Source organism: Streptopelia decaocto, assembly GCF_964273445.1.
Source record: "Streptopelia decaocto genome assembly, chromosome: 1".
In the NCBI taxonomy this organism is placed as follows: Eukaryota; Metazoa; Chordata; class Aves; order Columbiformes; family Columbidae; genus Streptopelia; species Streptopelia decaocto.
Window position 1 is genome coordinate 88896410 of NC_138663.1, and position 22505 is coordinate 88918914.

The 22505-nt window shown below is 37.2% G+C and overlaps 1 protein-coding gene across 1 annotated transcript in view; it reads right to left on the bottom strand.

Annotated features, from left to right (window-relative positions):
• Positions 1 to 22505, bottom strand: part of EPHA6 (EPH receptor A6) — a gene marked incomplete at its 5' end in the record, with an annotated part of 487187 nt that overhangs the window by 223507 nt on the left and 241175 nt on the right. Inside the window, 2 exons of the mRNA XM_082057768.1 lie at positions 9824 to 10159; positions 18968 to 19123. Coding sequence (XP_081913894.1) covers positions 9824 to 10159; positions 18968 to 19123 — 492 coding nt within the window. The remainder of the gene's footprint in view (positions 1 to 9823; positions 10160 to 18967; positions 19124 to 22505) is intronic.

Below are 22505 nucleotides of genomic sequence, written 5' to 3' on the forward strand. Positions count from 1 at the left end.
TGATCATTGATTTCTAAACTGTAATATACAATATTGGAAACTGGCTGAACAACTTGTCAGTAACTTATGGGATTGTACATCAGCTGTTTGCAATGCATAACAAGTTAGAATTTATGAGTCACTTATATAATGCACATTAATCTCTAAACACTTCAATACAATTATAGATCAAGCACAAGCACACAATTTAGAAGCTGCTGCCTGTATTATTTAAAACTATACGGAAAAGTTAAGTTTAAAAATACTACTTTATATTCAGACAGAATAAGCACAAAGAAAATTCTTGCAAATATAGATTAATTCGATGAGGAATGAGATTTAATTAACACTGGAGAATTTATAGGGGTTGCCATTAACTTCACCAGAAAAGTTGTGATTAGTTATCCGAGTACTGTGAATGAAGGCAAAAGAACTAAGCGACAGTAGGGGAGACAACAGGAGTGTTCAGGAAACATTAGCTGAGCCAGGTCTCCTCTGCTTTTTATCCAGTGGGACACCTGGAACTGATTTCCAGTAAAACAGTTTTGGGACATTAGATCTAATTTTGCAATCAGAGATTTCTTGTAAATATTTGCTTTAAAATTCCAGTTTTCAAATAGTGAGTAGTTTAGTGTACAAGATACTATTCCAAGAAAGAAATATGGTGATCAAGTTGGTCTAATTTGCTGAATACGTATTTTAAAAAGTTTATTAAACTTAACTTTTAAAGTTTGTTTGTTTGTTTGTTTGTTTGTTTGTTTTAAATATTATAAATTATTTTATTCACACGCCTCTTCCATTTGCTCATGTTTTCTTTGGGAATGGTTCTATGTATCACCTTCCTCCTCTCCTTTTGGTTATCGTGACTCTACATGCAGACAGCAAATTCAGGCATTTTTATTTAATGTACTGTTTGCTAACTTCCGTGTCACTTTAGTAAGTGAAAGCAACTGAGACAAAATACTCTGAATGGTTAGTCCTGCACAGAATTGATTACACTCACTCCAGAGGGTCAACAAACTATGAAACTGATTTTAAATGGATTTACTGAAAAAGTCCACTTTAGAATCTGTAGCCATGTCTTGAATATCTGATAATAGTTCTGCTTAAGTGCAGGTTTTAGGGGAAGTCTTAAAAGAGGATAAAAAAAGTATTTATATTTAATATGCAAAAATAGCTTCTCAATGGAAACCAGAAAGTGCATGCTAGATGGAAACAAGATTTAGCAGATTAAGGGTGTAATTTTTTTCCTTCTTTTGTTCTGGCCAACCAACACACCAGCCAATCTTGACATTACTAGTCAGCCCCTGCTTCATCTCTGTCAGACTAGGATTTGGACTAGATTATGAAGGCTCATTTATGACAGGCATTGTTAAAGGTAACATGCATTTCTAAACTAAATATTAAGTGTGCATCTCCTGGCTAGTATAGTCTTTTCAGAGGAGCAATATTTATTTTTTGTTCATTGGAGAGTCAGTATAAATTCTGCCACAGTGAGAAAACATTTAAATATGTAACACAGATGAGAAGACAATAAAAATATGCCTCTCATTGTTAGTCCAAGCAGAAAAAGGTAAAAGCATATTACTAGAAATATTATCTTGAAGCTAACACAACTGTAAAATAGACTTCTCCAGCTTAGGAAATGATGCAATTTTGAGTTCTGCTCTCAACCTTATTCTGGTGTGCACAGCTTAATGCCATTATTGTGTACAAATGAAAACTATTTCTAAACTGTAAGCCTAAGGCAAATGCATATGGAAGAGTCATAGAAGCGGAAGGAGAAGGGTTGTTGAGTGTAATGAAGAAACTACATTTTAAGAAGCAAATGAATCGGAGCAACCTGCTCCCAACATAATTGTTTTAATGACCTCACAGCATACGCAAACATCAGCAGAATTGGTTTGTAATTTACCATGTCCTTCATTCTGAACACGCTCCCTAAAGGTTTGCGTGAAAGTCACGACATGTACAAACACAATTAGTTTCAGATTGACTAGCTGTGATGAATGTCTTCCTTTAATACCCTTGACCAAATTCACTCCTCTTGCCAGGAATGCAACAGAAGTATTTCACTTGCCATACTCTGGGAACACCAGAGTTCTGGTTGCTGGTGTTTTTTTGTTTATTTGTTTTGTTGGGTTTTTGGTTGTTGGTTGATTTTGGTGTTTTTGTGGGTGTTTTTTTTTTTTTTTGTGTGTGTGTGTGTGTGTTTTTTTTTTTATAAAATTAAATAGCTTTCAGAAATGTTTAGGTAAACATTGAAAACAGGAGGTTCCTAATGTAACTCCAAAGAATTTCCTAAGTTGGTCAATTAACATTTGTGGCAGAAGCTTCTAATTACTTAAGTTACCAGTTTATATCCGAATGACCTTGCACCCTACCTTGACTAGAATACTAAATAATGATTCTTCTAACTACCATTCACTGGGAGAGGTTCCAGCTAACTGAAATGTGCGTGATTATCCTAACACAGTTCTTAGCTGAGTGGTGTGCAGGTAGCACCAGTAAGCTTCAAAAATCACCCAAGTCAATGAATAAACATCTTATTCTTAAAGGCCTTAATCATGTGTGGAATGCCCTTTGCAGCTACTGTCTATAATAGGAGCAAACAAAATAAAGACATATTTCTTATCCTGCTGCTGTATGCCTACCAATTTTTGTGTAATGACTAATTTACATTTTTGTCCACAAATGTCCCTTTTACAAACTGAAATAAACTATTATTATTAAATATACAATTGTTCCAGAATTTTGATATGGTGTTTATTGACCGCAACTTAAACCAGAAACTTGTTGAAAAATGCATGTCACAGACAAATTGCCAATGGTTATAAATTATAGTGTGCTATGCCATAAAATAAACTATTATAAAGCTGAAAGACCACACTGGTAAGTATATTATGGGAAAAAATACTTCACAGTATTGATTAACCTTTCCCCCCTCCTACTTCAAACTAGAATTTAATTTTGTTCTTCTCATGTTGCGTAACTTAGAGAAACTTATCTTAAAGCTAAGCATAGTTGGACTAGCTTAATGTATAACACTGGTGAGCGAGAAATGAAAGTAAATGGAATCAGGTTGACATTCATTGCATTAAAGAAACATCTGAACATGAATATCTGCCAGCAGAAAAAAACGTATTTGTTAAAGAAAATTTACAAGTATTCAAAAAATCTGCAGGATATAAATCAAGATTGTTTTAAAAGCCATTTTTCACTTATGATTACTGTGTAGTAATCAGGCATATGTGTAAAGAAACATCAGCAAAAAGCAGTCTAAATGTACAGAGGTGACCAGCAGTTGAAAATCTGTGGGTAATAACTATGCTGCACAAAGATCTTGCCTCAAAACTTTTGCAAGGCCTTAAGACTGTTGAATAGAATGATAGTTGAATAAGTCTGGCAACTGAGATATAGCATTGTTGCCTTCTGGTATTCTTTCCAACTATAAATGCAACACTGACATAGATATGCATATACATTCATATAGTTAACAGACTGGCCTGAATATTCACTGTATAATGCTGAATGCCTTTTTAAAATGTATTGTTCAGAAGTGACTTCAAATAGGGAGTACACATCTCAAACATTTTTTTTTTTTGGTTAGTAATGCCTCTTACTGTTGTCACATCACATTCAGTATGGACATTTACAGACTGTCCCTAGCCAATAACCAATGAGACAATATTTCTCTTTAATTTTTTTCACACAAATAGCAGCAGCAGCACTGTTCTGTGTTGCTCCCAAGACAGTACAGGGCTATCAATACAGCTGTAGGTGTCAAGTAAACAAATGCCATAAATTTTTCATTTATTGTCATCTATGAAAATTTCATGATCTTTCTTTCATGTGGTTTGCACTCTGATGGAGGTTGTTTTGTGATTGTTTCATAACAGGCTTTTATGTAACCTGCTATTACATTTTGACAATCAGTGAGTAGAAGTAGCTGTTCCTTTAGTTTTATAAACCATTAACTTGAACAGTTTGGAAGATAGTTCAAATGGCTTCACCATGTCATTAGAAAAAGAGAAGCTTTTTTGACTATTAAGTTATGAAGGGCAATCACATCTGCAGAGATGTGAGACTCAGGAAAAAAAAAGTAAAGCTGCCTTTTGATTAGGGTGAAAGTCTGATGCTACTATGGGAAGCAACTTAGGATGAGTGAACAGGGAACTCCCTTGTGACCCCAATGAGCATCTTGAAACTATACTGTCATCAGCCAGAAAGATTAATCCTAATAAACTGTCTTGGTAGTGCCACTGAGATGCTTTCCTAATAGTTGGATGAGACTCTGAACAATTTACACCATCTACATTTTTACTGTAATGATATATGCCATTAATTCAGGGTGATAAGGTCATGTTTATTCCTGGAAGAGACACTGAAATCCTTCCATGCATTCCTTAGTTCCCACGAGTCTAAGAGAGTGATAACAGGCTGCTGTTGGTACAGACCAGCCCCACTGGGTTACAAATATATCTGAGGAGCCACCTCTACTAGGAACAATGAACTGGCTGTAACTTATTTGTAAAAAGTAATAAGATGAAAGGCAATCCCTTTCAGACACTGGCAAGATTTTACCATCAGATTAGGATGGTAAAATCCTGGGATATATCTGCCAATGGCTCACAAAAAATAAGACATATTAGACAAAGGAATCCTGCCATATTTGCAGTTCCAGAGTCTGCCTGAAAACCTCAGCTGACCACAGGCTGCCAACACCAGACAGATACAGCAAAACTAGACAGGTCTCTAGTACAGAGATAAGGTGTGTGCCTGGACAGAGTGAAGCTTCTCATGTCTCAAACTTTGTCCACTGGTAGCAGGTCTTTCACGTCACGGAGATCAGAGTCACCCACAAACTGCAGAACTGAGTGGGGAGAAAATTACATGTCTGGGCTGCAATGGCAAAAGGGCTGAAATGGCAGAAGGCGTGTTTCTCTAGTGTAAACTTTGCACCAAGGCAGGAAATATGCTGAAGAAGCCCACAAATGGAGCAATGCCCGTGAGGTGTCCCATGGCTGGATAGTGATTTTAGGGGAGGTCACAGCTGTGGGACTGACAGGTGAAGGGTGAGCTGGGGGCTGTCAGCATGGAGTCCCATTGGAGGGACATGATGTGGTGAAGATGCAGGCTGGACAACCAGGAAACTCTTCAAGCCAGAGAAACGCTATAGCTATGGAGTGCCACCCCTCAGTGATGCAGTTGAAATGGTGGACTGAAATGGAGCAGGCCACTATCTAGCTGTATAACCATGTACTCAGGATGTATCTCACAACTCTACTCCTCCTCTGCATAGCGTAATGTTGACCCCTCTGCTCTCAAACAGTAGACCATATGAATGCCCACTGAGTGAATGTGTATTTGGACTACTATTTGGAAATAGGAACTATTGTTTTAAGTTCTGTTTTATTTAATTATTCATTATTTACTACTTTAATTATGCATTAAAAACCTCAAGTAATTCTGTATTTTGTTTAGGCAATGCAGACTCTAAGGCATGCTAAGAAAGTTATGGAGTGAGGTGTCTCTTCCTTCCATTAGTCATAAGAGAAACATAAATTACAATTCAGCATATAACTCTCTGCTTCTTCACACAATGATTTAAAGTCGATTGAGTACAATTACTTCATACTCAGCATATTTACTACTGTATAAAACTTTCTTGCTTCCATAAAGAAAGCAGGCACTTTTCTGAACAACAGTATTGTTAAATATTTTTGATGAGGCTTTTTTTGAAAACATGTTTCACCTTTCAGTTGTTTACAAATTACTTTGGCGGTGATTTGGGAAAGCACTTAGTATGTGCTGATGTTCTTCCTTGAACAGGGACTTTGCTTAAGTGCTTTTCTGAGCAGACTCTGATTATGTTTATCTGTCCATTTATCTGAATATAAAATAAGGATTATTTTGATATCTCAAAACATTCTGAAACAAAGCTATGCAAGAGTAGCATATAGCTTCATCCCCTCATCTCTCTAGCTGCAACATTTACACTTCTAACACATTCCTATCTCATCCTTGCTTGCCACACTTGCTGGACAAGGCACAGCGCATACTGTGGTCATACAGCAACTATATAAATTATTTCTTTACTGACTTAGCTAATAGACAGGTTAAGTGGTCGGTCAGCTGGCGATTCTAGTCCAGTAAGAAAGCCTTACATAGCTGAACCTTGTTTTTCGACTGGCAGATGCAACCAACACCTTGGTGACTGTAAGTGGTTGTTTTTCACACTTCTATTGAGAGAATATAATATCTGTGAAATTTTCTTCTCTGTTATCGAACTCAGGATGGCTAATGGGTTCACAGTTCTTTAGGGTGCCTGACACTGTGACCACAGAAACTCTGTTTCCTTACGAAGCCGGGAGTGGGAAGGAACCAAAACCATGGCTATCAAATGTATGAATACTTGCACAAACTTAATAACTAAAAAGTCAAGAACACTACCCTATTAATTTTATATAATTTTTTTATTATTATTTTTTTTTTATTTGATCAGGTCTGGTAATGCTTTAGACATAAAATTGCAGAGAGAATTTTAGGATGCAGTTTGCAAAGCCTTTTCAAAGTATTACTTTCCTTTAGTCTGCTTCTTGTCATTTCTAATGCTGAGCAGTGTACTTAAATCTTGTCAATGCCAGTGACTGCATGAAAAGGCAGTTTAGATTTTACTATTAGTTGTGGCAGAGAACTGTGCATAAAGATGAGCCTTAATCACTTTTGAATTAGTTCATTTCTCCTGTCAGCAAATACTCTCCTTCTTTGATGCTCTCAGACTAATCTACTCACTAACTGTCGTAGAACACAATTCTTCAGTTTCTACATATGCCCATGGTACTCTTCAATGCATTACTGTAGTCAGCAAAATGCCAACAGCAATACCTTCTCCAAAAAGAGAGGAAAACCCCTGAAGAATAAACTAATAATTTTGCATGTTTAAAGAAGAATCTGTTAATTTCACATAAACCATCAAAAAGAAAGGGCCACTAGAGGGAACTAAATCCAATATGCATGAAGAAAATAAAATACCAGCTCCTCAGCTACTGTAAATTATTGCAGCTAATGGCACGGTCTGGATTTACAACAGCTGAAGATATTGCTCTGTATTCTTAACAAAGATATGACAATTCAAGAAAGCAATTTATATATTCATAAAGAGGTCTATCACTTCATGCAATCTGCACACCAAATACATCAAACCAATATGTATGAAAAGATTACATATAAAAGGTAGCATGAACATGGGATAAATATGTTGTGTAGGTATAATATATGATAGATCTAGATCTTTCATATTAGATACACATCAAATGAGAAAAAATAGTTTTAAACCAATATGTTTGGACTTCTGGTAATGCAGTCCTTGTACACATTAAGATATTTTTGATTTGTCGTCACATCATACATATAATGTTGGATCTTTGTTTTATATACACATGTGCACAAACCTGCAAGATCATGCAATAAGTACTTTCTGTTTCAGTATAACTAAGATTATAAGGAAAGATTGCAACAGTGAGTTTACTGTTCCGTAGTATAGCTAGAAAAATAAATGCAATATAAAGGTGAATATTTAGTATACTATATGGGAAAAGCAAAACTATAAATTGTCTACTAATAGCAGGCTAACAATAAAAACAAAAAGGTCACTAATCCTTTTATCTGAGAACTTCAATGTGTTTGATAAACATTAACAAAGTCTCTGCAATGTTCTGAAAAGCGCTTCCGTTCTACAGTTTCCTTTCCTAATGTTACATACCATAACCTTCTCTGTATCATTTCTTATTTATGACTAAAAGTAACTCACAAAATATGTTTCTTGTCCTCTCAATAATTTCCATCAACCAAAACTCTATTTACTTTCTTCCATATTTCATATGACATCTTTTTCTCTGTTACTTCTAAATACATAGTAACCATGCTTATGATTTTATAGAACTACACAGTTTGTAAGCCTACAAAAATTGTTTTATCTCTGTAACTACATTTTATAAATGCCTCCATTTAATTTATTACAATACTTTCTTCTGCAAAGCTGTCTTTTTATACCCAAATAAACTGACAGATATTCTGGAGATCCGGTCTTAAATTCTCCTAAGCCCTTCCAACAGCATTTTTAGTAATGTAAGAATTATTATAGGGAATGCGAGCAGCCTATAGAGTTTACCGTCAGTGTGTCACAAATTATCAAAACATTGGTCTTTTCCCTATTTTGAGTAAACTGCAGTGAAAATCTATATCCTTAAAACAGGAACAGACAACAGCAGAAGAGACATAATTTTTTAAAAGCCCACCACTTAAACACACATCACAAGCTGTGTTCACACAGCTGTCAGCCAGTTTAAAACCAAACCATATCTCCGGTGACCTCCACCTGTGTGTGCTTGGTGACTTGCATTTAGCACCCACATAACAAAACATCTAAAAATAAGTATACATTGCAGTAGTTTCTCATAGTTTTGGGTACCATGTTTTTTTTTACTTTAATGAGAAAGGAAAAGAGAGATACAGGTTTGCAACATGATGCCTAAGAGCCTAAGGCAATTTTCACTACAAGGCATGTATCATTAGGTGTCTTGTATATAATAATTAGCTTTTCTGTTACCAGCATCACATCAATGGTAAGTGACTAGTTGTTGGGCTTTTTTTTTTTTTTCATTTTCATGAATATTATTAGTATTACCATCATTGTCATTATCATCATCATCATCACAGCAAGCTGTTAATTTTTGTATGCCCAGAGGCAAACAAGTAATTACTTACTCATCAGGAAAACTACTTGTCCCAGATACACAGGTAAGTAGATTTTTCCTAGGCTGATCACTGAAAGAACCCAGGGCCTTCCTATAAGTGGAACATAACAGGATCCTCCTGAACATTAGCACTTTTACTAAATACTTTCATATTATCAAAGGTCTTCTACTCAAAACTGTAGTTTTGCCAGTTCAGTTCCTGTTCTACATTAAACACTTCAGCTACAGTTGCAATGTCACTGCACAGTAGGTGAAAAACATTTCTGGGACAAATGTCAGCAAGGGATAATTTTGAAATAACCTTCTCATCTACAGTAACACAAGCCAGAAGATAAAACTGCTATACAGGTTACTTTGTTGGTAACCTATGATGCTGTTTCTTGGCATAGTAAGTATTTCTAAAGATGGAGGAGGAAAAAGTTGCAGACATAAACAGAAATATAGAGCTCTTTTCATTTTCCATGTTTTTCCTCATAAAGGTCAGCCTTGGACATGAATTTGAACTAAAACAGGGGGAAGAAAAAGCTCAAAACCAATAATGCAAAGTGGACAATTAAAGGAACAAAAATATCTATTAGGACACCTCACCTAAGGAAATAGTTCATACAGATGTTAAAATACCTTACAGGGAAGCATGCTGTATTAGTACTATGCAACCTGGATACTAAAGGAATTGAGTTCACTTTCATTTCACCTTTGAACTGTGAAATAGCAATACATGACGTGGTGTTTTACTCCTTCAAAATGGATATCACAAGGAAAGACTTGGAAAAGCATCAGATGCAGACTCTAGTTCTGATGAACCACTGATGCGGTTAGTCCTAGGTAGTTAAAGCTTGCACATAATTTTAAACTGAAGATACGTTTTTGTGCTCTGTGTATTGGGGTCAAGGGCCAACTACCAAAAGCATTTAATTCCCTCATCAGCAGAAGCTGTAAGTCATCACCAAATGCACTTAAAACCGTGTAACAACCTGCAAAACATCCTAACTTGCTGACCCAGACTTCGAAGAAGCAAAACAATCCACCTAACAAATGCAGAGATGACAGGGCCATAGTAACAGACAGGCAGTGCTGGGACTTACCATCTTGGTCTGTGGTAACCGTGATGGCTGTGAACTGCTTGGGAGAGAAACTCAGCTCCGAGACCCCATTCGTGGCTTCTATTTCGAAGGTGTAGTTCACGTGCGACACGAAGTCGAGCACTGTCACAGAGGAGTTGATGAGACCGGTGTGCCTGGGGATGAAACGGATGCCTCCCCCACAAATCTCACACTGGCTGGTGTCCGACCCACATTTCTTACAGATGACGCTGTAAGTGAGATCTTTTCTTCCTCCGGTATCACTTGGGGGGCTCCACTCCAGCATTAGAGCTGTTTCATTAATGTTGAAAATCACATTTCTTGGAGCGGAAGGTGGCCCTGCAGAGAAGGAGGGGAAAGCCTGTTAAGTGACAGTTCCCTATTTTGGAGAAAAAAAATATATATATATAGAAAAAATATATTATTCTTAAGACAATTACTTGCAAATAGAAGCTACAGAAGTTACATTGCAATAACAAATTCAATGGAAAAAATAAAGATTATCTAAACACTTACAATCCTTGAAAATTAAGCAGGAATAATAAATAGATGAGATCATAAAAGATGAATAATCTAAATAAATTAGAATATATTCAGAAATAATTTAAGGCAACATAAAAACTACTTAGTAATGTTAAACCTAGATTTGATAACACAATTTTGCACTAAATATCGCTTGTTCTTGTGAGATACTGAGGTGGAGCTTTAACCACAAGATTTATTTCCTTATGTCTAGTAACGCGAGCTTTTCTGATGCTTATAATCTTTGACGTTTTATAAGAGATAAATTGAATAAGAAATAAGGAACAGCTTTGGAATAGCTACAAGAAGTGAAGTTGTGTTAGCTCTATAGTGCCAGATATTTTTTCTATCCTTCACTGCTCTTCTCCAGGGATTTCTTTGCTGCTGCTCATTAACAGAGTTAGGTGGCAACCGGCCAAGACCATTAGGCACAAGAGACAGTTTACAAGTTTTTTCTTTCCTACCTGGCACCTCATCAGCATCAGTATAACAGTGAAGACATCAACCTTGCAAGCTAAAGATGTAAAAGGATGGCCACAAAGCAGGAGAAAAAATAATTCCTGAAGACTGTGGGGAGGGATGCAAAGACAGAGGCAGCAGGCAGAGTGCAGGAAAGCTCTCAGCTGGCAAGCAGGTGGAAGAGCCCCATGTACTGTCAGATGAACCACGAGTGACCCATCTCCCACAGACCACACAACAGCCAAGGTCTGTCCAACAAGTTTTAAGCTGTTATGCTGACTTACTCTGCAGGATCACTCGTAAATCATCTGAGGCTTTATAGATCAGCTTCCACAGTCTGATCGAAGAACTTTAACACCTAATGTTTTTCCAGATAGGAATGAGTGAAGGGATGAAGGAAAGGCAGAAATTGTTCATTCAAGTATGAATAATTTTTTCACCGTTTCTTATTATTATCATCTTCTTCTTCTTAACATATTTCAACCAAGCATTTACAGAGACATGGTTTTCAAAAGCAATTTGTATATAGACCCAAAATATGCCCATACTTCAGGTGTTGATATATTTAAGATGACTGCGTGTCCTGGTTTCGTTAAAAACAAGTTTCTCTTTTAGTGAATTTGCCTGTCAGCTAAAGCCTTCATATTTTCCTGAAAAGTCAGAGACATGTTTTGGTAGACATAGCAATGGAATGCGAGGTCACTGATAAGGATGGATGGACATCTCGCAAGAGGGGCAACGAGAAACAGGTGACCAGAAACTGACCAACGGAGTATAACATCCCATTCACGTGAATACTTCATATAAAAGTGGGAGATCACGAGGATCTTGTCCCTTTTTCCTTATGGCTGACATTAGGAGAGGACCCTGCTAGTCGTCCCTGCGAACTGAGGCCTAGTGACAGACTGAATCCAGCTCCGGTTGGCTGCACAGTCCAGTCCAGGACTTTGGGTGCCGGCCCAACATCTGCCGGAGCAGTTGCCGGGACTTTCGAGATTGGTTTTCTATATTTTGTATCATTTTCTCTATTTTTATTAGTAGCATTTGGTTTTGTATATTTTGTATCATTTTCTCTATTTTTATTAGTAGCATTAGTAAAACATTTTTAATTTTTCCAACTCTCTTCTCTCTGTCCTTCTTTTCCTCCCGATCGCCTGTCTGCAGTGGGAAGGGGGGAGAAGGAGGGGCTGAAGGGGGTTAACAATACATCTGCCACAGTTTTACTGTCATCCCACAATTAAACCTTGACACTGTGGTAAACTCAACTGGCGATCTCTGGGGTTTTTTGAGCTGAACGAGTTGAATAAGTATTATATCCCAGCTCTCAACATAAAATTACAGTGCATTTGGATTGCTTAGCCAATGCTCAGCAGAACTTTGAAAACTTTCAGCTGGCCTTGCAGTTTTCCAAGATTTATACAACCTGCCAGCAAGACTTAAGTATAAACTTTTGACTGAGATACTGGTCAAACTTCAAGTGAGCTTTTCATTACTTCAAGGCTTCCCAAGCAGGCTGAAAGACTATATGAAACATTTGCAAATGACATCAGCTAATTCTTACACAAAGTGTATTTCACCCAACAAATTGAGTCGCACAGTAAATCTGTGAGAGTCAGATAATTAGAAAAACTTCAAGACAAGAGAGAAGAACTAAACAAACCAACAAAAATATTAACACTCTTGCAAATTGCAATTCAACAAATGGTAGGATGAGGGCAAGACCTTGTGCCCAAAGGACAGTCAGATAAATGGTCAGAACTTTGCATTGGGAAAGAATGAAAAATCAAAGCTCCTCCTAACATTTCATATATAAATCAGGATCTCAAATATCAGCAAAAAATATTTTAAAATATACTGCCTTTTTTCTAATAATTCAATTTCATTATTTTTTTTAAGATCTTTAATTACTACAGCACTGATATGCTGATTTTATTTTCAAACTTTTACCTATTTATCTGACTGAAAAAAATGTAGCTATTTTAGAAATCAAGCCCATGAGTGGTTCTGAAATATGCACCTACAACACAGATAAAACCATTTACTCAAGTTGTTAATTCTTGAAGATGACCTTGAATACTCAGACTGTACTTTAGCAGAAAACATTACTGTATCTTACATTTTACTGATAAACTACAGAGTAGTAAAGATTTATAAAGTTGTACCTATACACAACAACAAGAATGAATACTAACTTTAACGAAGGAAAGAGGCAATAACAGTTGCAGACAAAAACTCAGTATTCACCAACATTTGCCATTTTTAAGTGATGCTGTTTTTTTACTCATATGGCATAAATGTGGGTATAAAACTGGAATGCTTGTAAAGGGAAAAAAAGTTTGTATGGTGTGGAAGGGATAATATGAACTCATAAACGTTAAGGTTTTCTGTGAACTTTAGTTGAACATTTGTGTTGCTTTTTTTCTTTCTGGCATTCATTTTCACTTTAAATAACTGAGACTACGTTTTCATTACAATAATTTTTGCCCTGAAGAACATGGTGCTGGATTTCAAGCACTTGACAATTAAAATATTTGGAGGTGTCACATTGCTTTGTGGTTTTTTTTTTTTTTAGTAGACAATAAAGTTTAAAATATTTTTAGTATGTATTTATGCATCTATCTGTGCAGAGTTCATAGTTAGTAGCCAAAATGCCCTGGAAAGCAAAAAGCAGTTATTTTTCAGCATATCAAGGAGTCATTTAGCTGAACAGTATGAAGCTCATTTGTACTGAAGATGGATATTTCTGGAATTTTGTAATTTGCAATTTTTATGGTCACAGAGAATATTCTGAATATTTCCTTCCTGGTCTTTGACTGTGACCTTGTGATAAGTCTAACACTGAAACATTTGAAATACTGTAATATCTAAATATTTATAAATGCAACTTGTTAAAGAAGGTTAATTATCTTGATACATCATTTTCCAATGGTGTAGAAAACAGAGACAAGGTAGAGCCTTGAAGAAGCTGATGCTGTCCCAAACCCTCTCCATATTGTCTCAGATTTACAAATCTCTAAACGTTTCATAAAGTTACTGTGAGGCTGACGGTTCTAGCTACTCTGGAAAACAGTTCCGAGATCTGAATAAGCACAGACTACTTCAGCTTCAGCTGTTATTGTTTATGTGCAAAAGACAGGAATAATTATGTTTCCTCTAAAAACATGCTGTGAGAATTAAATAATAACCGGTCTTAACAAATTCCCACTGTTAAAACCAAAGAGGAGTTTTAGGAATATGGAGGATGAGCCTTAATCACATTTACGTATGTGCATAACTTTAAGCGGATCAGTAATCCCCTTGAAATAATTGGTAATACACATGCACTTAAAACTAAGCATGTGTGTAATTGCTCAGAGGATTGGAACCAATGTTTTTCAACTGGCTTAAATTTAATCTTACATAAGCTATAGATATTATGACAATGGGTCATCATAGCTCAGCTTTTTTATGTTACTTCATCAACTTGGGCAGGGCAAAACAGGAATGAATGTGAATCCAGGCAATAGGAGAGTTTTGTTTGGCTTTGTAAATTTTAATTTGCTATCAGATTTTCATCATACTATATGTAGACAGCAGCAGCAGAATAAACAATACAGTAGATAAAATACATATTTTTTTTTTATTTGTACTAGACAGTGAAGGTTGTTATATTCATTATTTGAGACTTAAACCTCAATTGTAAGAGAAAACATGAATTGTTGTATTTTCACACTTCAATGAATAGGGAAAACATTATCAATTATCTTAGGGATGTCTGAAAGTTTACGACTGTCCGCCTGCAAATACTGAAAAAAACCTCAGACACCCTTCATACTCATGGCCCCTCATGCCAATTTGCATGATGATTAAATAGCTTTTTAATTGCTGTTAAATTATGCCAGTTAAACTGTGATTTCATGCAAATATTAAGCTGTAATGACATACAGTGAATCATTTACTAAGATTTAGAACTTGAAACAAAGAGAGACAATTAATTCTAATCCTCATATTCAGCTAAATTATGTGTCACTGGGCTTTTATGAATGTGGCCTGGTTGCTTTGTTATCATTTATAAATTATACAAAGATTATTTGACACATTAGAAAAACTTGTCAGCAATAACCCTTCTGCAGACATTTGTCTGCAAAGCTCTTGGGGATTTCTTTCTACCGATTTTTAAGGAAAACAAGTATATTGGTGAAAATTATGGATCTTTTCCTCACACCAAAATTTGTGACTTTGGATTTTATGCAAAAAAGTAAAACACAGTTCAGATGGACAAGCATTTAAAAAAAATGCAGCTCTTCTGCTGCTTAGATAAAACACAGCCTGAGTGTGAGAAATGTCTTTTGCTTCATTTACAAATGACAATGTAAGATGTATTTCTACCCTCTCCCTGGAGTAGATGTATTGATGTCTTATGGAGAAGCAGGCCCACTCCAAGAGAAACAGAGCTATGTTTATGTCTGATGCACCTCATCTTGCTTTGCATATCCTCTCCCTCTGTGACAGTGAAGTGCATTTTGCCCTTTACGGAAGGAAAGAGGAGCAAATGTAATGCTGCAGAGGTGTAGTGAGGGCAATGCGGTATTTTAGACACTGCAGAGTGATGACTGGAAAACACTATGTTGTTTTTTAAGTGAGAACTGTCCATTACCAGATATTGGACTCTTAAAAGTGTGACTTATTTGACTACTGAATTTACAGTAGAAGGGCAAAAATTAACCATAATCTTCTGAGAATACACAGAATCAGCATCTGGCTGTGCCTCGAGTTCATAACTGCTCTTTTATATATATACATACATGTGGCATACATAGGTAGTGTCACTTGATGTAGAATGCTGTATTATATTTTTTTCCTTTCCACTTATTCATTTTCTGTGAGGCAGGCAGGAAGAATGGAAACCAGTGACTACAAACAGATACCCCAAGTCTGAGCATAACGATAAACTGCAAACAAGTATATATATATAAAGTAACAATAGAGGCAGTAGAGTCAAAGACTTCAAGCACTTTGCTTGATTTTGCTGCTGGAATACAGTGTTGACTCTTAAAAACAGAGGATGCACTTCGTGGCAGGGGTTATTGAACAGAGCATAAGATTTTTGGGTTCAAAATTGTTTAAGCATAACTTGAAAAGAGACTCATTCAGACTCAGACACCCAGTACAAGTCTGCCTGCCTTTGACCTTGAAACAATGGATCAATTTATCCAATTACACTGTAGTGGGAAATGTTAGAGTTTATGCACAGAGTAATCAGACAGGGGATTAGATATGATGCTATTTGTTGCTCACTGTGTATGCAGAGATCACTGACAGCATACTCGCATATGGCAAAGAAATACAATAAGGAGAAAGAGTAGCAGGAAGAGATTGATAACAACCACTCATCAAATAGAAAAAGGCTAGAAGAAAGAGATGAACAATATATCCAAATGTAATTTTCTTCCCTCTTATTAAAATGAGAATTCTATTATGCTTTTCTGCAACGTGCACATTCTTCCTTTACAAAAATGGGAACTGTACAATTTTGGAAAAGCATACAGTGTGCACTTTAGCAGAATTAATGAAATGAGATTTGACGCTCATCTTGAAAAAAGTGGATGCCTGAAGCTAAACTCTTAAATTCACAGTCTCTTAAATCAAGGTCCTTATTTTCTGTAATGCTGCATACACAAGTTTTCTGGTACTGAGGAAAAATTCTGGAGTGAGGAATACTGTCTAACCCTACACAGGAATGAAAAGCTCTCATTTTGGATATTGCTTTGCAGGAGCTGGGGACACAAATGAAATAGGTATGAATTCAACTGGGTCACAATGTTCGAGGGTGAAGACATTTTAAAGGGAATCCACTATTCATTCTATGTTTGATTCAAGAACAACTCTCATTGTAAAAATCAGAATAAAAATTTCTAATCTCTTATGCCACATCTCACATGTCAGAATACAAATTTGCAAATGAACATCAAAAATGCAGACCTGCCCCAAAAGTGGTTATGTATAAAAGGCATTTCCTTACTGCATAACCTTTTCTCTCTCTTTAGGCAAACTGGCTCATTTTTTTTCTAACTTTTCAACTTCTTTTAAGACAGTAAAGCATGACAGCATAGAAAAAACAATCTAAATTCTACTCTATCTCATATCTGTATTTTTGTTTATTAAATTTAAATTAGCCACATCTGCACAGACCCACTGAAGGCAGTGAGGTTGTATTTATAACAGAAACATAATTTTAATAACTGATAGCATAATTTGGAAGCAGTGGGGCTAAAGATATCACTTAGGGAATAATTTGGCCCGCAGCCTCTTCATTACTGATGCTGTGCAAAAGAACACAATCTGCCTGTCAAGAGTCTCAGCGTCATTTGCAGAGCTGACAATTAGGGAAATAATAATCATCATAGGTATAAAATGAATACATCTGCTGTTACAGTCAATGAAGTACTGATACTTTGCACTCCAGGCTGAATGAGAGGCAAGGCATGGTGGCACTGAACCAAAAGCAAGGCAGAAACTAGAATGTGGTTCACTGTCTTCCTTATTTCTCCCAAGACGGGTTGAGATGGGGCACCGGTACCTCTATTGTGGTTGATTTCTTCAATCCCTCCACTTGGTTGCATTGTCTGACATCCTCAGCAGGAACGGAGAGATCTGGCAGCAAGTCTTCCCTGACATTTTTTGGCCAAAGCAGCTCTCAGCATCCTGCTTTTGCTGGGAAAGCATGAGGGTGTTGTAGGTACCTGCTTCCCAATGCTACAGGGCTCTCATGCTCCTTCTTACGCTATCAATACTAATGGGCAGCAGGGCTTAAAATTGTGCCCTGAAAGATAATTATGGAAACATAATACCATGTATGAGCATAGAAGAACTGTCTTTTGGACATGAAACATCAATGTCATGAATAATACAGAATCACGCCTGCATGAAAAAACCATCTTTCTAAGCATGAAACTGTCAAGAGCACCTGGGATGTGTGTTAGCTCGGCGGGTAAGTTTTTAAGGGCCTGTGCTTGGGGCACTCATTTGAGTGGAATTATCAGTATTCACCATTATCCTGCAGGAAGTCTGGAATATCATTTTTTATTCCCTCATATATTTTGTGCAAAAAGACAGGCCTATGTGCTTTGCTCCAGAGTGAGATGACAGCAGATTTTGTGCATGGTATTGGGGTGCCCCTCTGAACCCTATGTCCCTTAAGTAGCTGGAGGCTGGGATTTACCCTTCCCATCTGAAAATCCTATAGTTAGATTAGACAACTTTCTGCTAAATGCCTTGGATCTGGGGAAGGACATTTTTGGGGACCACCACTCCCATTTACTGGATGGACAATGTCATGGTCTACATAATCACCTCAGTATTACAGAGTGCCTATGACTTTGTAAATCAGCTCCAAATCACCTGGTATATTCCCAGTTTGCCCAGTACAGTGCCATCTGGAGCGACTAGCATGAGCACAGGAAGTAGTTCAATTCTGCTAGTGTCAGCCCAGTTATTTTTTACATGCTGCTGCCTTACACAGGGTAAACATACCAAAATCATGAGTATACACTGGTGGTTATTGCAGCGGTGCTTTGTTTTCATGGTCTTATCTCTTAAGCTTTTTGCATATGTAGTCTGTTAAAATACTTAATGCACTTAACACCTTAATTTTTCTACAATTCTCTTAACAAGAGGACTGTGGAAAAAAAAAAAAACACCACCATACTTGAATCAAATCCTCTACCAAATGAGCTTTTATTTGATTGTGTAGAGATTATATTTCTCTTATAATTTTAATTGAAATCTGGGGAGACAGCAGAGTGTGTCATATCAGTTTTTTTCTTTATGTGACTCCTCAGTTTTTTGAAAATTTTTGTACAAGCGTATCTTCATGTATTTAAAATACATACTGGTAGTTAAAACTCAATGTTGTATCTATCTGAGAATGAATACATACTTTGTATTATCTCTCAGAAGTAGAAGTTAAAAAGTCACCAAAGAAAGAAACACGTTAGTATTTTTAGGGATATCTAGACTAAATGGAAATGTTATGTTTGAATTTTTATTTTAAACATCTCTTGTTGTTATCTTGAATGGGATTGTCCACAAAATGTACAATCTCATGTCATTTAAAAAAAAATACAATAATATATAAATGAGGCACAGGAGAAGAGAATTGCAGACACCGGTACTGATCAGACTTACGGGTACATGCCATAGTTGGTGGGTCCTTCTCAGCTCTGAAGTAACCTTTCTCACACTGACAGACAGAAGTTGCTTCTACATAAGTCAAACTGTGTGGAGGGCACTTGGAGCATTTTACATTTCCAGCAAACGCTTTATAGAATCCAGGCCTGCAAGCTGCAAAACAAGAAAATAAGTTTCATTAATAGAAGCAAGTTTTAGTCACAAGTAAAATCTGTTCCATGCAGTTATAATCAATCTTCTTTCCTTTCCAACCTGGATATATACGCTATTTTGATAATAAAATTCTTCCCAGTTTTTATTTTGGTATGTGGATTTAAAAAAAAAAAAAAAAAAAAAAAAAAGGTGTTCTTGCAATGTAATTGGAAATCATGAAAAGACACAGCTTCCACATTTAGAGACAGTCCTCACTGCTGCTTGAAATTGTTATCTAAACAATTTCACTAATATCACTAAAAAAAGTACATTATCTATGTTTTATGCAGGTTCCATCTGTTAGTAAAAAACACTGAGATAACTTCTTATTTGCCAAAGTAATGGAGACTTGCAATGCTTAATATGTTTATCCTCACAATGCCTTGATCAGACAGATGACATTCCTATGTATTTATAGACGGGTCTGACTTGCCTACAGTCCCCTGAGAAGCCTCTGACAGAAGGGCTGCACCAGCTGGGTCTTCTGCAACCTGTTGGCACGAGAGGCTGGGAGGTGCTGCTATAACCATCTCCAGAAGTGTAGGAAGGAGATGCTGATACCCTCTAGTGCAAACTACTGCAAGCCTGAGGCTACTCTTAATTGTGTCAGGAAGCAACCTGGACAGCAGCTGCCCTGGGGATGGGGGATGTTGTGATGGTCTGAGCTCACTGTGCCTCCCGTTACTTGGAGCAGGGGTCCCTGTCGTCCTCAACCACAAGAACTTACATGCCTTTTTGCTGCCTTTAAAGCAGAAATATTTTGTTCAAACAAATCATCATAAACCTGCCAGGTTTGCATCCTGAAATATAATTATAAAACCATCCTCGGACTTCATCACACACATTTAAACAGAGATTTCTTTCTTTCCCTACAGCTACCACAATTATACATGCCAAGACGTATTGCAGTTACTGTCTTCCGGCTTCCCAATCCAAAACCAGAACTGAAACAACTTAAAGAGCGGCTCAAACATGTATACACTGTACAGAATCATATTCCTTCTGACTCCTCTAGCAGTATGATAGAAACCATTGCTATAAATATTATTTCGAAGATCCATGTGGCTTTTTCTCATTTTGACATATTCAATACTATTTTCTTCACTTTGCTAGAGAAAATAGGCAGCACTTCCTTATCTTGTAATAAGACAAAATAACTACATTCAAATGAGTTGTTCTTTAAAAAATACCCAAAAGTATGCATTTTATGGATTGACTGTCAGTACATATTGAGAGAATTATTAAAAAGTATTAACTCATAGATAACATATACAGAGATGAGTTTTGCTTCTGATTCCAAAGAACGTGCATGCTATAAAAGCAGTTTCATTAGTAGCTGAGGGAAAAGGACTGAGAAGATGGGACTGAAAAAAATAACAGTGGATTGCCTATCAGAATCCAAGGGCCAATTTTTAAAATGTAATTTTAAGAGCTTAATTTTGACCCAATAGTTTCAGCAGTTCTCCTCTCAGTGTGTTCTGACTTTGCTGAATAGACATAAGGGTGGAATCCCGCCCTGCTGTCACTGAGGGGGAAAAAAAAAAAAGGTAGTATTTCTGGTGTTAGAGATAAGAGGGATGGGAACAGCAGGGGTTTTCCCTTTGAAAGAAGGCTACTGGTCTGATACAATTGTGATTACAGCAAGCGGTAATTTTCTACTGATTGGAAAGACAGCAGGTTTGGTGCATGGAGGAAGGCAGCATTGTAGATATAGGCCATAAGCAGTGACTGCTCTTAGCTTTGCTGGAAGGAAAGGAAGAGAGGAGGTAAGGAAAAACCTGGGAAGGGTGATACGCTTGCCTGCTCCTTTCTTCTTTTCTCATGCCCAAGTCCTGCCCTGGCTTATCTAAGGATGAATATTAAATTCTTGCTTTTAATAGCTACCTTTCATACACATGGTGTGATACAAAGAAGTTTGTGATTAAAGAGCTGGCAATTTGAGGTTACAGTTTCAGTCAAAGCAAAACGAGCGCTCTTAAAAATCCTTATTACTTCTGAAATTCATGTCTGTCAGTTCTTCTTTCCTTCAGTCCCATAAATGACAAACCACTTTGGATCAAAAGAAGCATAGCATTCTCTTTCAAGAGAAATATTTTGTCTAAACTTCAGTCAGGTCACTATTCCAAAATAAAACTCAAAGAGAAGATTAATTTGCAGTTTAACAAAGTAAATATTTTATTCTGAAGAGGTATCCTGTAATGTAGTTAAAGCAATTATTGTTTTGATGTGGCATGTCTCTCAAAAGCAAGCCCATATGTACTCATGGAAAAGATGGGGAAAAATTATGGATCAATAAGTGCATAATTTTATTTCTTTTGAAGCCAACCCAAATACATTTATCCATTAAACCAGGTATGTACCACAAGTTCTGAGGCAGCGGAACGTATCAGGGAAACTTTTCTATGGATAAATTTACAAAGCTGTTGATAACCCACTCCCCATCCAAATGTAGAATCACACAATCATGATTATTGTACACTTCCAAATAAAATCACAGAATCACAGAACGTTAGGGATTGGAAGGGACCTCAAAAGATCATCCAGTCCAGTCCCCCTGCTGGAGCAGAAACACCTAGATGAGGTTACACAGGAAGGCATCCAGGCAGGTCTTGAATGCCTCCAGAGTAGGAGACTCCACAACCTCCCTGGGCAGCCTGTTCCAGTGCTCTGGCACCCTCACTGAGAAGAAGTTTCTTCTCAAATTTAAGGGGAACCTTTTGTATTCCAGTTTGTACCCACTGTCCCTTGTCCTATCATTGGTTGTCACCGAGAAGAGCCTGGCTCCATCCTTGTGACACTCACCCTTTATATATCTGTAAACATTAATGAGGTCACCCCTCAGTCTCCTCTTCTCCAAGCTAAAGAGACCCAGCTCCCTCAGCCTTTCCTCATACGGGAGATGCTCCACTCCCTTCATCATCTTTGTTGCCCTATGCTGGACTCTCTCCAGCAGTTCCCTGTCCTTCTGGAACTGAGGGGCCCAGAACTGGACACAATATTCCAGATGTGGTCTCACCAGGGCAGAGTAGAGGGGAAGGAGAACCCTTGTCGACCTACTAACCACCCCCCTTGTAATACACCCCAGGATGCCATTGGCCTTCCTGGCCACAAGGGCACAGTGCTGGCTCATGGTCATCCTGCTGTCCACCCGGACCCCCAGGTCCCTTTCCCCTACACTGCTCTCTAATAGGTCATTCCCTAACTTATACTGGAACCTGGGGTTGTTCCTACCCAGATGCAAATCCAGCCCTTCATAAACACGATAAAATAAAACAAGCTGAAAACCCTCAAATGATCACAGGCTTGGGACAACCGACCTCCCTGGATAACTCCGTGCTGATTG